This window comes from Pieris napi, chromosome 17 (genome assembly GCF_905475465.1).
Source record: "Pieris napi chromosome 17, ilPieNapi1.2, whole genome shotgun sequence".
Taxonomy (NCBI): Eukaryota; Metazoa; Arthropoda; class Insecta; order Lepidoptera; family Pieridae; genus Pieris; species Pieris napi.
The window spans coordinates 4,195,709-4,214,243 of NC_062250.1; the positions used below are offsets into that span (position 1 = coordinate 4,195,709).

The 18,535-nt window shown below is 36.4% G+C and overlaps 1 protein-coding gene across 6 annotated transcripts in view; it reads left to right on the plus strand.

Moving 5' to 3' along the window:
- The window catches only part of LOC125057900 (liprin-beta-1), a 62,342-nt gene that overhangs the window by 38,860 nt on the left and 4,947 nt on the right, over positions 1 to 18,535 (plus strand). For 2 of the 6 annotated variants that reach the window (XM_047661841.1, XM_047661842.1), the window contains exons 1-9: positions 1,574 to 2,089; positions 2,401 to 3,029; positions 3,265 to 3,438; positions 10,664 to 10,813; positions 13,572 to 13,737; positions 15,632 to 15,791; positions 16,282 to 16,501; positions 17,076 to 17,286; positions 18,226 to 18,444. In XM_047661841.1, the coding sequence (XP_047517797.1) occupies positions 1,816 to 2,089; positions 2,401 to 3,029; positions 3,265 to 3,438; positions 10,664 to 10,813; positions 13,572 to 13,737; positions 15,632 to 15,791; positions 16,282 to 16,501; positions 17,076 to 17,286; positions 18,226 to 18,444 (2,203 nt within the window). In that variant the 5' untranslated portion in view covers positions 1,574 to 1,815. Of the gene's footprint in view, positions 1 to 1,573; positions 2,090 to 2,116; positions 2,329 to 2,400; positions 3,030 to 3,264; positions 3,439 to 10,663; positions 10,814 to 13,571; positions 13,738 to 15,631; positions 15,792 to 16,281; positions 16,502 to 17,075; positions 17,287 to 18,225; positions 18,445 to 18,535 lie in introns of those variants that run through there. The other 4 variants (XM_047661845.1, XM_047661846.1, XM_047661843.1 and 1 more) reach the window with 3 other exon arrangements.

Genomic DNA, 18,535 nt, shown 5'->3' on the forward strand with positions numbered 1-18,535 from the left:
TACAACTACTGGCGTAAAGCGAGATATTGGTAACCTGAAAATTAAGGACAGTGAACTAAACTTTGTTGACAAAACTGTTTTTCTAGGCATAACAATAGATAGTAAACTCCAATGGGGCCCACACATAGAGACTCTTTCGAATAGGCTGAGCTCTGCAGCATATGCAGTAAAGAAAATCCGACAGTTTACTGATGAGGACACGGCTAAAATTGTGTATCATAGCTACTTTCATAGCGTTATGTCGTACGGCATTTTATTGTGGGGTGCTGCTGCAGAGGTTCAATCCATATTTGTGCTGCAGAAGCGGGCTGTTCGGGGTATTTGTTGTGTTTCTCCGAGGGAGTCGGTACGGAATAAGTTTAAGGAATTAAATATTATGACACTATCTGGTCAATATATTCTTGAAGCCTTGTTGTATGTCCAAAAAAATATAAACGATTTTAAAACAAATGGTGACTTTCACCAGTATAATACGCGAAATAGAACTAATTTGAGTGTACGACCAACCAGGCTCCAAAAGATAAATCACTCCTTATATGGAAATTGTATTCGTTTTTACAACAAACTCCCAAGCGCAATTAGAGAATTATCTCTAAATAAATTCAAAGTCCTCGTTAAACGAAAATTAATCAACAAAGCTTTTTATAAATTTGAGGACTACTTAAATGATCCTAATCCTTGGGATTGAATTGCTCCAGTTCAAACAATTTGTATGACAATACTTGGCGATTAAAAAGAGTGGCGGAAAGTTTCTTGCCAGTTCTTCTTACCCGCTCTACGCCCTTGACTTGCGAACTGGTAGTAAATGTAAATTTACGATTAATTTAACTTGACTATTCAAAAGTGTACTTGGTTACCTACTTGAATAAAGATATTTTGAGTTTGAGTTTGAGTTTATGGTTGCAAGTGAATAATGAAACAATTTGACCGCTCCATTGGAATAACGGGAATTCTAAATTCAACTTCTAAATATACTCTATCTCGGTTGAATACCAAAAGTTTTGGTATTTGAAAACTCCCTATTAGAATTCTCAAACAAATGACTATTTCCTCTTATCTGAGTTCATAAGCTTACAAATGTATAAAAATCTATTTCATAAACATTAACGAAGGAGACAGCTGTCGTCTATTTCCGACACGAGGGGAGGTTTATTATCCGAAATATTCAACATTACATGTGACTCGTCGTTCCGTATCTGCGTAAAATAGCTATACCAATGTGTACTTAATCATTTGTTGTATTTATATGTATTATAGGTATATGACTTTTTTTTATTTTCGTTAAGCTCCATTCAGATTTAAGAAGACAATGAACTGCCTCACCCCCAAGACCAAGAGACGTAGCAATGACGAATCAAGAATACCTTCCTACTACTCAGTGCAACCCCCATACAATCCTGAGTTCATGTATGAAAACTTTGAAAGCAAAACAAGTTACTATTTTCCTGGTGGACTGCGCTACACCGTGCAGCATACATTAAACTATGACGAGGAAACCGATGGGCGGGGGCGGTCTCTATACGAAGGCGTTAACTGGCAACCGGTGAGTGCGCAAGTGTTGTTACTTGTGTGCATCGCGCCGCACGATACATGCGCTTACGCAAAACATTATACATGTTTACTTAACGCAAATTTTAGTAATAATACTCGTGTTTCAACTCTAACGGCTTGTTTATGTGAAAAAGCTATAACACTTATGCTCAATAAAAGGATCAAAGTGTGAAGGGTGTTTAGAACGGCACGGATTTACCGTTGGTCTATTTTCGACTTACGTTCACCGTGTTCGATTAGGCGCCACTCATTTCGAAGTAAAACATGCGTGAGCTCGGCCGCGGGGGATCAATCGTGGCTGCCACTATTGCAACGTTGAATAATCGTTCGACCATCGATGCTAAATCTCAACCGGTCAATACACGGCCAGCTGCCGAGGTGGAAAGAAACGTGTTGCGGTCTCCAAGGAATAATATTTATGACGATAGAATTCGGCGTGCTTCTGGGATCAGTGAACGTCCCCTGTCAACGGCATCAGAAACATCTGAACGCGATTCGGTCTCCATTCAATCTAGCGAGGAACCTCCCTTACACGAGAGTACGTAATACGCTTTGTAAACGTTTCAATGACGTATAACACTGGAACGTGGCCAAGCTTTAAAATAGAGGAACGTTTGTGACTCGTACTGAGAGCTTGTCGCGCAGTGTCGTTATCGTGAAGACTCATGTCCGACCGTGAATTTCTCACAGAACCCTTTGAGGATGAAGATGATGAGGAACGGACTGCAGTGGGATACGTCCATCCTGCGGTTCGTTCCTACATGTATTCTCCTATGGGTACGTGATGATTCGCTGTCGTGTATGAGACTTTCAGCGTGTCGCTGTTTCTTAATTAAAGTGTGATAATAGGTGGTGACTCGGACAGCCCTGATGAGACAACGGTAAAATGTTCTGGATGGAATAATCAAACGGTGCCACCTCAGCAAAGTGATTCCTCTGAATCCGATACTTCAACAAGTGAAGATGATTCTGAAGGTCAGGAGTATGTGACACGTGATTGTCGTACTGATTATCGGACGCTCACACCGAACAGAGGTATTGATAATAGTACACGATGTGATGGTGATTTTAAATGGTTACAAAGCGGTGAAATCATGGACGATACTGTGGAAGTTCAGTCAGCTGGTTCACGCGGAGATAATTACAACTCGGCGAGCTTAGAAAGAAGACGTCGCGCGCCAAGTGACCGTGGTGAGCGAGATCGTAAAACAAGGTCGTCGTTATCTACAAAACCGCCGCAACATCCATCGAGCCTTAGGGTTTCCCCGAGACCAAGGCGTTCACGTGATGAGGAGGCCCAACCAGACTTACAGCGACGCTGGAACTCCTACGAGCAGTTCCGTTGGCCGGAAGGTGGTTGGTGGCCTCCGATGTGCTGGTGTCATGGACCGCCGCCTCCACCACCATGCTGCATGCATTCTGAACACTCGTGGCCGTCACACCCGTCTCTTGCGACTACACCATCGCGTCCGTACAAGGTATTGCTGGTTTTAGATGGTGTAACAAACAATTAACACAATATTAAATTATGTTGTTTGTAAACAAAACAAATGTCTATGAATGTTAAATAGAGTTGGTATACCGCCACAGGAAATAAATAAAATAATATGGCTGTTGTGAATAGTGAATAACTGTAACCTAACCTAAGCGTAAAATGTTTCGTTGTGTATTATTATAGCCAATTGTATATAATGGAGGTTTGTAATGTTTCAGAATGACGCTGAAGAACGTGTGCGTCGCCTGGAGTCGGACAAAGACAGCTTACAGCTGCAAGTTCAGGTGCTGTCAGAGCAGATCACAGCGCAGACTGAAAAAATGGCTGACCTGGAGCGAACACTACACGACGCACGGCAAAGACTGGATGACACTGAACAGAGGCTACAAAAGGTAATTTAAAATAAGGTGTGGTGTACATAGGATAAATGAGATTTTTATTTAATTTAAGATGCGGTTTAGAAATTGAGTTTATACGATTATATTTTGTGTTGAAATAAGAAAAATTTACGTTGTACTTTGATGTCTTAAAAATTCATTTGTACGAAGAAAATTAGATTGAGAAGCAACGGTACTAGAACCGAATTATTCAAATCAGGTGTGAATCTACTTAGCATTTAAAGCACACTGAGAATCGTGATTGAATAAACACGATTGGGCCGTGCAATTTCTTGACGTACTTAGTAAACAAGTGAATTACACTTAGAAGAATGCGCTGTATAATAGGTCAATTGGTGTTTTAAAATAATCATTTGTTATTGAAATGAATTAATTCTCAATTATATTTTTTTGCTAAGTATTTATCTAAATATAGATATAGAGAAATGTTGGCCTAGTGGCTTCAGTGTGCGAAACTCATCCCTGAAGTCTTGGGTTCGATCCCCGGCCGTGGAATGTTGACTTTGTTTCTATGCGCGCATTTAACATTCGCTCGAATGGACATAGAAAAACATCGTAAGGAAACCGAAGTGCCTTAGACCGAAAAGTCGACGGTGTGTGTGTAACAGGAAGCTGCTACTTGCCTATTAGATTGACAAATTATCATAAAACAGATACAGAAATCTAAGGCCCAGACCTGAAAAGGTTGTAGCGCCACTGATTTTTTAAATTTTATATATAAAGATTAGTGGCTCGGTTTCGAATATTATTTTTTTAAAATACGAGGGTGGTCCGATAAGTAATTAGCCTACAAAACTCTCGTAAATATATACAGTATGTTACAAAGGGATAAAGCATTCGATTGGTGAATAATTTCTGACATTTCTCGTTGTTGAATTTATTTAAAAAAAATTACTTTATATATTCTATACTATATGTATAATTGTCGTTTCATGACTAATTACCTATAATTTGTGGTAACGCCACTTAGTTTGATAAATATCTAAGTATCCATTTATTTCTTTCAACATGCATCAAAGCTATTGCTCAAATCATCAAAGCTATTGGTTGTGGGTTTATTTTACTAATTACATAAAACAATTATCCATTATAATAGTCATATAAATATTTATTTCTTTCTAAAAAACATAATCTTGTCCAGGTGATCCTAAATAAAAAAACATATCCAATAAAATCACTTACGAAATAAATCATTAGAAATTAATTAGGTAAACAAGACTAATATTTAAAAACTCAACGACAAAATAGGTTATGTAATTCGTTGATTAGTAATACAGCGGATAATATATGCCCATTTTAGTAGGACATTTTATATCCGATACCTAATTTTATGATGGCATTAAAAGCAACTCCTTATCGCTCTAAAACGAAAAATCATTTAAGAACATATAGATGTTATTTTCAGAGAACGTCTGTTTCTCGTCAGATTGATTTGGGCCGTTTACAGCGTTGTACGTAATATAACTAAAAGTAATGATGACTCAAGCCGTTTCTATTGGGCGTAGGCAGGATTTGTATGGGTCGTAATTGAAGGAGCTTGCGATTTCTAGTAGATTTTGTATTAAGTTAATATAGTAAATAAGATAATACTAACGAATGTCTCTCTTGTTGACAAGGTTTGGTCTTTTTAAATAGCCAAAGAGATTTAGATTAAGGGTAAACAAAAAATGTACGAAAAAAGTTTTAAAGTTTTAATGTAAATAAATAATAGCGCAATGTTTTTTATATATAGAACAGGGCAGGAGACTCACCTTATGTTATAAGTGATACCGCCCATGAACACTCTCAATGCCAGAGGTCTCGCGAGTGCGTTGCCGGCCTTTTAAGAATTGGAAGATAGCTTAAAAATTATTCCATAGCACTTAGGTACCAGTTGCAGAGGTATGCGGGACTCGACCCACACCAGAAACTCTGCTAAAAAGTGATGTTGAATTACCACTTGTTATTTCCACCATCGGCCTAGAACGAATTGATACATACATTCTCAACCTACACAGTCTATTTTCTTAGGTAGTAGGTACACTGCACTAGCACTCGAACCGGGAATCAAACCCGGTTTCACTCACCTAGTAGACACTTAAAAGACCTCTAAGGCCCTTCGTTCTACTCCCCTGCCATGGTTTCCAGGAATTTTTTTTCCATCACTTATATTATTATGTAGTAACAACTATTTACAGGTTACGCGCGCCCAACCATTTTTTTTTGTCTGATTAATGCCCTAGATTAATGAGGAAAGTGGTGTAATGACTGGTACCTAGGATACCGATTGATGTATTAAATTATATTGTTCTCGGGTTCTTCTTCTTCCTTTTTGACGTTTATAAGTGTACACTGTTTTATTACCAAATTTCATATCAATCCGTCAACAGGAAAAAGGTCAAATTTGAATTACTACATTTGACCCAAAGGGCTATAGTGAAAAATTGAATGCCGTTTGTCCTTACATACGCTATTCTCGATTCTGAATCTTACACTTTAATTTTTAAGACAACGAAATTAAATTTCTAAGCTAAGTAAACATTTTTGCTTCAGTTTATTTCCAACTCAATAAACAAAGTCAAGTGAATTCTTTCATAATTTAATTACATGGTTTTTAATTAATTACTCAGGAAGACATTTAATCTAAGCGTTTTTACAGTGTTATTTAAGTAGTTACGTGTTATAGTAATTGCAATACAACGTAAGGCCATGAATTGATGTTGGTTTCGATAATTGGAGTTAATTTTAGTTATTAGTAGCTAACAGTGTACGTTGGTAAATGTTGTTGGTATTTATATTCAGAGTATATACTTCCTAATTTTGTGTGTGTATAAGAATTCATTCATTCAAATCAAGCTTGTTATACTTGTGTATAATATAAGTAGTAATATGTTTCGTAGTAACTCCGTGGTCTTCGATTTAAGCACTGGCGTAAAAATAATTAAAAGTGAACCTGCCCGTTTACATTTGTTTTATTAAAAATATAACTTTATCGTCACATCATCAATGGCTGTAGAGCCCCTTGTGGGGCAAGCCTTCGCAAGTAAATTTTGCTATAACAATCTATCTCGTGCTTCTTTCCAACTTCGAACACCTATTGTCTCGAGGTCCTTGACTCCATCTCACCAACGCAGCCTCGGTAATATACGTGTATAAAGGACATCTAATTACTCAACAAAAAATACACGAAATCATATGAGTTTTTAAAAATATTTATTTATCGATTTCTTAACAATTATTCATATTTTTATTTACTATGTACTTTTATACAAGACTTCTTTACTTACACTGCTAATTTTTTTATAAAATTCAATTACTATTATTATGTTGTATATTAAGTATTATGATTATTACTTTTTTTTTGCGCCTGAGGCGCAAACTAGCTGTTGTGGTCTCTGGCAGAATGACCAGCGCTGTGGAACAGTCTGCTCCTCAGTATAATGCTGAGTGAGGGCCAGTTACATCCACACGCATTATAGAAAAACAAAGGAAAAAATATTTTTCATTCTTTTTTTATTTTGTGTGTGTGTTTCGTTAATGTTGGTGTTATAATTGTGTTATATCTATGTCTAAAATGTTTAGAAATTTACGTGAATATTACGAAATAATAAAAAAAAATTGATGTTCGTGTGCATTTATAATTATTGGTAGTGATATCTCTCTCGTGGGATGTTCTTATGGCGCGTCTAAACGGGCCATGTTTTGCTGCAATTGATGGCTGCACTGTTGGCAACTAATTGTCCGGCCATTAGAAAAATATTTTAATGCAGCTGATGGCCGAACAATCTATGGCTGGGCCACGTGTTGCAATATGTCTGCAATAGTATGGCCCATGATGCAGACTCATAAACGGGCCACACAAACCGGCAACAATGGCTGACGAAATCACACTGATCGCAGCAGCTTATATTGTTTTAAAAAAGAAATAGAAAAAGAAGAGATTGTGGATTCGACCTTACTTAAATAGGCGTGAAACTGCAGACAATTTGAGTTTTGAATTTTAATTAATATTTAATTTAACGTCAAAATGCAGCTGATCGCAAAACATAGAATATAGCAACAGGCACACTTCACTCATAGCAAACGTCATTTCGCGTAGAAAAGGATACACTGTGCCATAACAAAGAGAGTGACTGAAACAACAATAGAACTGGCTGTGCAATATTGCAGTTGAATTCGATAGCCTAGCGATCGTCCGGCCACCCATCGGGGCAATATCGGCCATATGTGGCTATACAAAACATGTTTGGCTATATGGCCGGGACATTACTGCAATATTGCATAGTGTGGCTGCTATTGTTTGCAATGTTGCCGGCCACAGTGTTGCAGCCATCAATTGCAGCAAAACATGGCCCGTTTAGACGCGCCATTATGCTAACAATACAACAAGACAGATACAGTTTATAGCCTCTAATTTCGTACTCCATTTGCCTGCAGCGGCGTGCATTTTAAACGAGATAAGAGTAGAAGCTATAAAATGTCTGATTGATAAAGCTGCTCTGTTTATATTCTAGAGGAAATTTCTGTTTACGTATAAACATTGCTTCCGAGTTTATTGCTTCGTTTCGTAAATAAAATCCTCTAGAAGGATGAGGTTCAGGAGTCGAAAATAGCGCGAATTATGACTCCTGTTTTCCAGTCGCGTGTCTTGGCCTAGTTTCAGCGTGCGACTCTCATTCCGTAGATTCAATCCCCGGCTGTGCACCAATGTACTTTATGTATGCGCTTGTACTGTGAATGAAATGGCTGATCACCTAATTGAATAAAAATGACCAAAGAAACGGTTGCAGTCTAAAGCGAAGACCCATAAAAATTCAAAAATCATTTAATCATATAGGTAACACATTGTTCACTTATGACTTGTCAGTAAAGAAATACACATTAATGCTTCTAATTTTACATTTAGGGCCAGTTCTCAAATAAAGGGCGTAGAACGGAAGAGAAGAACTGGCAATAAACTCTCCGCGACTCTTTTTAATGGCCATGTTTATTTTTAAATAAAGGTTCATTATTATTATTTGGTCAGTAGGAGTCGAAATCTAAAAATCCAAATTCGTTGCCTTAGTCTGACTTAAGATAGATAACTTCTGCATGGAATGGTTTTTAAAGTATTTCTTTTTACCCTACTGGGCCATTCAAGTTTTTAATTAATGAATATAAAATATGAATTGATCATAGAGGAGTGAAAATTAAAGGTTGTATGTATTTTGTATGCTGCATTATAAAAAAATAAAAACAAAAAATTTTGTCCAAAAAATAATTAAAAAATTTAAAGGGATGAAAAATAGATGTTGTCCGATTCGCAGGCCTAACCGATATGCACACAATTTCACGAAAATCGTTCGAGCCATTTCGGAGGAGTTTAATTACAAACACCGTGACACAAGAATTTTTAACATTAGATTTTATCCTACCTTATCTAATCTTCATAGAACCAAGGTGGCAATAACCCTCAACAGCTTTCAAGAGCGCTCTGCATATTAAATACATCTTAACCTTATTGGGTTTTGGTAATTATTCCTTATTATATTTATATTAAGGAATATGTTATCTAATATATAAAATTCTCGTGTCACAATGTTCGTATACTCTTCCAAAACGGCTCGACCGATTCTTATGAAATGTTTTATGCATATTCAGTAAGTCTGAGAATCGGCTACTATCTATCTTGCTAATCCCTAAATGTTAAGGGTGGTGCACCCCAAAATTTTTACTTTTTTAATTTTTAGATATATTTTTTTTTTTATACAGCATTAAAAATACATACATGGGTTGTACCCCTTATTTTCACCCCTATACGATCAACCCCTATTTTTATTATAAATGATATACATGGCAAAACGACGTTTTCCATGTCAGCTAGTTTATTTTATAAACATTATTTAATTTGCGATGTTGTCTACTTAGTATGCAAATACCTAATTCACAATCGTGTTTAAAGTGCTCTCATATCTTATCCTAAAATGACGCGGATAATCGCTTGTAATATAGAATAAAAAAAACATGATATCTATTAAATATGTATAATATTGAAATATTAAAACTAGTGCACGCAAGTTCATAATGTAACAAAGAAAAATGGACTGAAAGCTTTCAAGTTTCATAGCTTAGCAAGTGCACAGTGGGTATTTTAATTGCTTCCGTGGGTTATGGCACAGTTTTTATTACGAGCTGGAAAATGGGTCCAATGCTAATAGTCTGTGACCTGCCAAAACGAATACGTAACTCCTCGAAGATAAGGATTGTTAGGAGCTTGTATTTATTCGACTATTATGCGTTCATTTGTTTTATTTCGATAATTTTAGATTTTTCTGATTCTCTAGTTAGATTCTTAATCTTATTGATAAATATTAAGTCTTTTCACGCTGTTTTAGTACTTCTTTATTTTCTCGTTGGGGATTTATTTACTGTTAAAAGATAATATAGTTGTATAACACAAATGTTTGTTTTGCATTGATCTCAAGTTTGAGGCGACGAATGAGTACTTTTTTGTAACTGTAATAAAACTAAATAGCTTTTTACATATATAGGCTATAGTCATTTCGTAAATCGCCGTAGTATAGAACAGGCGCGAGTCTTTCAACGATAATAAAGGCCTATTGATCCTTTATAGCTAATATGTATTGTTCCAAGATCGGAATAACAGTATTGAATAAATGAGCGGGTGTCTCTGAGAAATGAAAATAGAAGAATAGACAAGGGCGTCGCCAGCTGATCGTCAAGGGTGACCAGAAGTAGGTACAGAGGATGGGGAAATGTGATTCAACGTGGTTTTAATTACAATTAAAAGACGTAAACACTTTTACTATGATTAATTAAGCAACTATGACAAATTAATCATTAAAAATATGGTTTATCGATTATCAAGCGGGGCTACCTACCCCCAGCCTGGCTCCCTTGTCTTCATGTGTAACATGGTGTAATGGTTGCAGCTCCTTACAAACATTGTGTAAAACAAAAACTTGGCGATTAAAAGGGGTGGCGGAGAGTTTATTGCCAGTTCTTCTCTCCCGTTCTACGCCCTTGATTTGAGAACTGGCAGTAAATGTAATTTTTTTGTCGTTTCTAAGTAGCAACGCAGAGCAACGCGGCAATATTAGGAATTGCTTCGAATAAAAATTTTCTTTTTGTGTCGCATACTCATATCAAAGAATGCCAGGACAGGCTCGGCTATATAATATCGCTCTTAAACTGCAGAAATAGTTGGGGACAGCTAGTATAATATGATGTATGTCAACAGGAAATGCTGCAACGGTCGTCACTCGAAACACAGAAGTTGGAGTTGTTATCAAAGTTAAGTGAAGTGAGATTACGGGCAGCGGAAAGAGGTGTTTTAGAGCGGTCACCACCGCCTGACTCCACGCCTATTGCTAGACCGGCTCCTCCGAGGGTATGTTATTGCATTCTTTTCATGATTAAATTACAGTTTATATACCCGCACTCATTCAGTCGTAGTATACTTATAAATCCAAAATTATATTTTTATGTTAGACATTGATGTCTACTATAAAACTGTAGTAGGTACATCACATTGCTCTATTGTCAATAGTTTCCGCAGCATACACGATACATGAATTTTTATTACTGTTTTTCGCACCTTTAGGTTACACTATTGTAATTTTATACAAAACCATAACTTTAAAAAGATTTTACTTTGTACATCAGGGATATAGTTCTAATGGTGAAATAATTTTTCAAATCGGTCCGCTTTTGAAGCCTATTCAATACATAAAATCAAATCCTTCCTCTTCATAAGATTAGTTAAGTAGAATGAATATGCATTTGAGATTATAGTGACTTATTAAAAGTGACATAAAAAGCAGTTGTAGCAATGGTTGAAAACGTTGGACCATTCAATATACTTCAGTGGGCAGCTGGTTCCACATAGTGGTGGCAGCAAAAACTGCTTTAAAAAACGCTCAGTTGTGGAACGACGGACGTCCGTAATACGGGTGGAATTTCGTATTCTGCTTTGACGACCGATGATGAAACTCAGCTCTAGTCTAGTCTAGAGCGGGAGAGCATTAAACTAGAGTGAAAATGCAAAAAAAACCATTTAATATGTCTTATAACAACGGAGAGACGTATTGGACGTCTTTTGGCAGAGATGTATTGCACGTCCATTACATCTCTGCCACGAGTTCGTGAAATTTTCTCAGGCAAATTGATCTCCAGGAGAGGTGACATAAATTGGCCTCCACGCAGTCCTGATTTACCCCCTATGGATTTTTTCTTATGGGGTTATCTTAAATCTAAAGTCTACGCCAGCAAACCGACTTCTCTAGCGCAATTGAAAGAAAATGCCGTCACGAAATGGCAGCCATCACTGAGTCCACCTGCCGAGCCGTCATAACTAATTTTATTGTTCGATTAAATGAGTGCCACCACCGCGAGGGTCTACCTTTGGACGGTATTATTTTAAGAAATAAATTCCCAATATGTGTACTTTAATATAATAAACACTTTTTTGATACACGACTTACTATATTTTTAAATCGATCAACTAAATATGAAAAAAAATGGTTACTACTTGGCTGAAGACGTTGAGTTATGATGAAACAGAAGATTTAATAACTGTTATTCTGTAACACACCCACTCCCCCACACATATACACACACGCACGCACGCACACACACTCACACATACACACACACCAAATTTATTTTTATGACTCCGTTTGCAATGTTTTCTTTTAGCACTTAATACTTATTTTCTTCTATTGTATCTTATGACAATGACCTGATTGTAGGTGTTCCGGTCCGGCGGTGGAGAGGCTGGCTATCTGTCACTCAGGTCTCCTGTTACAGAGACCAGTCTCTCACATACACTTCCTAATGTTATCATCTTAGTTTAATCATAATACCCTTGTATGTATATGTGAGGGAAGAAATAAAGATTATTATTATTATTATTGAAAAAACTTTCGGTTGAGACACCTTGAATAAGGGCTTAAAATTTAAAATTTATTTTAATTAACAAATGTACATGTACAAGTATTACCATCGTCTCTCATAATTGTAGGACGTATCTCGAATACTAAACAATATTATCAACCAGCAGTAACAAGGGGACTAATGAGCCGCTCTGCTCTCAAATTGAGGCCTAATGAGGCATTTAGACGTTCTCGACAATTTTAGTCTCCAACTAACCTAGATTTTTGTTCTATATTACTACGCCTATTGGCGACTGTTTTTGTTCCAAAAAAAATAATATTATGATGGGTTTAGTCGGTAGGAAACTTTTGCAAACCTCCGGGCATTAGAGATCTCTCCTTGTTTTTTCTTAGTTTATTTCCGACACACAAATATATAGTTCACAATATTCTTAACCTACATAGTAATAATAATAAAAAAAAAGATAAGTGAAATTAAAACAAATTCAAAAACTTTGGTTCCTGTGGCAGAGTACCTTTAATGCTGGCAGCATTACTTCGCTGTGTTCCTTATAGTAATTTATTTATGTAAAACAAACCACCTCAAAAAAGCGGTTTGATGTTGTATTCGCTCGCTGTATTGCGATACTTATTCGTTGAGCGAGGAAAGCACCAGCTCTGAGGTCTCCGGTACTCTACCAGGCGCCTTCTTAAATCTTTAATTAGCACATAAACCCCACGACCCAAGAGTCTACTCCAAAGGGAACAAAATCAAAATTGGAATAAAGACTTATTTTTGAGCCGATTATTATTTTCTGCCCGCTCTGCGGCCAGCTTTTGTGCTTGTGTCCAAGCGAGGTGAGACAGGGCTACCGTGACGGGGCTAGTAGCATCCCATACCAAAGCCGGTCCCATTATCCATCAATCCAGATTATCAAAGACGGGATGTCTTTGATCATCTGGATTTTACTTTCGTGGATTTTACATGCCATTGAACCTCGGCCGTCGTTCAATGGCATTTTGACCAGATTTCCTTGATTCATATTTTTGATTATAGCTTGTAAGGAACAGCAGCCTTGCGATTCTGTAACTCACTCTTCAAATTCTCACAGCGGATTCCGCTCTCAAATCACTCGTGACGGTGTAATTTGACACGAGTGATTTGAGAGCGGAATCCGCTGTGAGAATTTGAAGAGTGAGTTACAGAATCGCAAGGCAGGTCTTAACTTTTTGTCACAGATACATTACCGAATAACCACATTATAACGTTTTCAGACTCCGCCAGCAAACTACGGGCGTCAAATCGAGCGTAACACGCACATGTATTCCTCCCTACCACGATCATCTGTGCTGCCGTCGGCGACAGTGGAGGCGCGACTGGCCTTCGGTAAAAACAACATGGTGGTGGCGCGTGGAAAGGGTCACTCCGTACCCAATTTAGGTCTCTAGGGTCTATGGCATGCGACACCCTTTGCTTATCCCGCATACTCTTCCAATAACTGTATTTAATAACTTCCAATAGCAACGGCGATACTGACTTCATATATTTATGTAATAGTAGCTGACCCAAACGTTGTTTTGCCATGTATATTATTTCTAGGAAACATTTTTTTGTTCAATAAAAATACTATCTACTATAATAAAAAATAGGGGTTGATCGTAGAGGGGTGAAAATTAAGGGTTGTATGTATGTAATATCCAAATAGTATGAATTAGATTATTATTAGATTTACTTGGCTTTATTTAGACTGGATGCATAGTATAAGGACCACGGTTAGGTCCGAACTCGGTCTGGTAAAATCTAGTCGTGTTTACTTTAGATGAATGTTTCCCAACGTGGGGCCCACGCCCCAGAAGGGGGCAAATTATGTATGTTACGGGGGGGGGAAGAATTGCTTGGGAAACACTGCTTTAGGCAATCTACATGAATTCCAGTCTTGAACTATGTTCATTATTAAATTTTTATTATTAATTATTAGTTCTGCAAATGCGTATACAATATACATAGCCTTTTTTAACGTTATTGAATCAATATTTTGATATAAATTTTAAATAAAATATTGTGTTGTTTGCACGCTTTTAATTAGCTATTTAAAATCATACTTAAAATCTGCTTTGATCCATGTTGCGTAATAGTTGTTTAATTTGATTTTTTAAATTTGTGATTGTATTATGTATTGTAGATTGTAGAATTTCCAAATGTTTTTGGAATTTAACATTTTATTTACGAATTAAACAAACAATTGTTCGAAAGGGAACAGAAATGTTTTTGCTACATGAATATATCGCGTCCCGTTTGTTCGCTTAAGTCTTTGAAACTTCTTTGTTACTATTTAAAGTTAGAAAGTTAACTAAGAACGACGAAATCCCATTTTCAAGACACAAAGTAAATTTTAAATACAAATATAATAGTGAAGTTTTTTTAATAACAATAACAATCTTTTGTTTATTTCTAATAAATATATCTTTTGGTTCATTTTAATGATGTCATGATGTATATATTTTAACATTGCCATATAGTAATAGCCCAGTCATATTAAGGATTTTACTTTTGAATGAAAGATAATAAGCTGTAAGCTGTTGGTACACCTTTGTTTTATCGTTCTAAATTTTGTCTCAAAAGTCACAAGTGCTAGTCCGCGTCTTAAGATATTGAAGTTCAAAGGTCATAGGCCCTTTTTGACCTAACATGACTGGGCTATAAGATGTAATAATTACAAACTTAAATATAAGCTTTAGTACTGAGGTTTCCAAAATGAAAGCCTCAATTTTAAGCTATTGCATAGATTTTATCGCAGGCTTTGAGTGCGGCGACCGAGTCAAGAAATTCAGTAACGAAAAAACCTAACGCACGATGGCGTAATATAGGTGCGGTGAATACGCGTTAGAGTGGGACAGAACGCGTACTGCGTATCACACACATATCTCTGACGAGATCGGTGATGTAGCGTAAGCGCGTGCCGCCGGTACGCGTTAGAATGAGACAGATAGTAGATTGAATTAATATTGAAGAAAAAAATACTGCATAAATATAAATTAATAAATAATTATAATTCCGAAGTTGATAAAAAATGCTATGCAATAGCTTTACCGCGGCAATCCCCGAATGCCACACGTTTTTTTTTTTTTTTTTATGTCTCAACTTTTATCTTAATCGAAACCTTCCTCAGAGTTCAAAGCATAAAAAAATACTCAAATTAGTTCAGCTGTCTTTGAGTTTTGAGCTTAGCAATTTTACTAATATTTATTTATATAGACTAACTCACACCAGTGAATCTACAGACTATGGCGACTATTATTACTATTTTTAATTATATAAAGTATAATTTATGCAGCGGAAAAAGAAGAAGCATTACCACGTGGCAGTCCATCTCCCTCATTACGGGAAGTGCGAGCCAGACTTGGCAGTGGCGGAGTAAGGTTGGAAGGAGATGAGCTCTCACGATCGTCGCTAAGAGCGTCTGCGCCTAGGCAACGGGCGCAGAATATGCCCTGGTGAGTTTAAATAACAATTGATAGACATAAATATTTGAAATGTTATCCTGCCTGTTCGGGAAGAGAACCGGCGGAAATATAATTCTTATTTATTATCGTTGTGTCAAGATTACTCTCGAACTCGATGACGTAAGAGTCAACAACAAAAAAGTTTCTCTCTGCACAGACTATAGAAGTATTTTTACCTATAAGTCATATTGTTTGGTACACCCAAAGAATCTAAATGGGAGTTTGAGGTCCATGTTTTGTTATTAAACACATTATTGCACCCTTAGTTTTTTCTTCATGCTAGGGTACTTTTGCCTGGAAGAGATTGTTAGCGATAGGGCCGCCCATTTTTTTTATTTGTAATGTAACGAAGTTTTGATAAATTAAAAAAATATCTAGTTAATAATGTTATAATTAATATGATTATTAATTTAACATTTAATTAATAAAAACTTTCTAGTTGAAAGATAAAATTTGTTCACGATTTTTATCATTAACTTAGGCAAACTACCGATGTTCGCCAATGGGACTGTGAAACTACTTGTGGTTGGCTCGAGCACCTTGGTCTAGAGATATACGTGCCAACCGCTAGAACTTGGCTTGGCGCGTCAGATGCGAAAGGAGTTATTGCTGCAGCATCACAACAGGCAATAGAGAAGGAACTGGCCATCAAACATCCCATGCACAAGAAGAAAATTGTGCTGGCATTGACTGATCTCTTGGTGAGTCTTCTGGGCAATTGTTAGTACAATTTTACTATACATAACAAAAACATTATTTGAAGTGATAAATCAATTAATCTAGAGAGAGTTTGATAAGATTAAAAGGAGGTATTATTTATATATTCATTTTCCACTTTTTTTGTGCACTTTTATGCAAATCAGACAAAACTATATTTCTTTATAGTCTGTGTTTTTTTTTTATATATTATTATTATTAAATTTATTCGTTACTTAAGCTGTCTTTTAAATTAATATGGAGAGGGCTTAATAAGATAACAGAGAAGGTATTGTTGAAATTACTTACTAAAAACTTAAATTAATACATATTTAAGTTTTCGCTTAGGATTTTTGTCTTAAAAATAATATATAGTGGTAAAATTTTCTTTTAGTCTGTGGAAAAATTAAGTAAAAACGTGATACTAACAATAGGTTACTTAAATAACAATTCGTTACTTAAATTTTCTCCAAAAATTTTAGCATGTTCAAAACCGGCAAATCTTCTACAATAACGGTAATAGACTATAAATTTATAGTATTCTTTGGTTTATTAATTTATGTTTATTAAAATTTCTAGGGAGGGCACGGCGACCCATTACTAACGGCGTCGGGTCGTCTCGATAGCGCGTGGGCGTTGCGTTGGCTAGAAGACGTGGGCGTGTGCGGCGCACGTGCAGCGGCTGCTGAAGCGGCCCTAGACGCCAGGCTTCTGCATCGGCTGACGCATTCTGACCTTTACACGCATTTGAGGGTCACGCACGCCTTACACGCGTTGTCGATACGGAGAGGTAATTATTCAAAATAAACCTTCAGGATTTAAAAAAAAAAAAAGTGTGCGTGTATTTATGTACGCGCGTAAGAAGTTATACTTCTTTGGCATTATTAAAAATAGTTTTTGATTGCATGCAAATAATTAATTACAATTAAATAATCAAAGACTGGAAAAGGAGTCATTATAGTCAATAAAGTTCAGTTTACCTACAGTTGAAAAATTAAATATTTATTATTATTCTCTTACATTAAGTGTAACATAAATTCTATTATTATTCGAATGTTGTTTTTAAATTATGTCCAATGCCGTAGCATCTTCCGTGGGCAACTTCATTCTGTTAATTTTGTGTCACGGTGCGCGCGCATCGTAAAATTTCACTCTCATCAATATTTCATAACGCGCCTAAAGAAGTATAACTTCAAAAACAGTAGTACGAATACTCAGTATTGAAATAGTGATATAGGGTAAGCCTAACATTGTTTTTACACGCTTTATATTAGCTTCACCTGTATGTATGTATGTATATGTATGTATGTATGTATGTAACCGACTCCTTCGGACTCGATTTTGACCCACTTTTAACGGACAGATTTAATTCAAACTTTGCGCACCTGTCAAAGATCGATGACAATGCAATAATCCGAAAAAGAAAAATGAAAAAAATAAACAAAAATTAACTAAAAAATAAATAATAGTTAAAAAAAACTAAAAAACACGCTTTTAAAGCACATCAAACTAAAAAGTGACAAATAATTCCTAATTTAGGCTGAAAATGGTAATGAACAAAAAATACTGGTATTATTGTGAAAAAGCGTGGGGCGCTCTGTGCCATATTTTTCGTCTATCGAGCAACCTAGATTAGAAATTATTTTTCACTTTTTAGTTTGATGTGCTTTAAAAGCGTGTTTTATAGTTTTTTTAAACTATTATTTATTTAATTATTAAATTTTTCCAGGTATCCAAGTACTACGAGACAACAAATTCAACCCCGAAACAATGATACGTCGGGCAGCTGAGAGTGAAGTCTCCCTAGTCGGAGCCGAGTTGACGGAAAATGAGAGTCAGGGAGGGAGTACCCCAGCAGGGGAACTGGCGAGGTGGTCCTCTCATAGGGTGATGCAGTGGCTGAAGGAGATCGACTTGGCTGAGTACGCGCCTAATTTGAGGGGAGCAGGTATGTCACATTCCCGTAAATAAAGTTGATAAGGGAGCGTTCAAGTATTACGTAACGAATCTTGGGGGGGGGGGGGGGGGGGCTTTTTGTA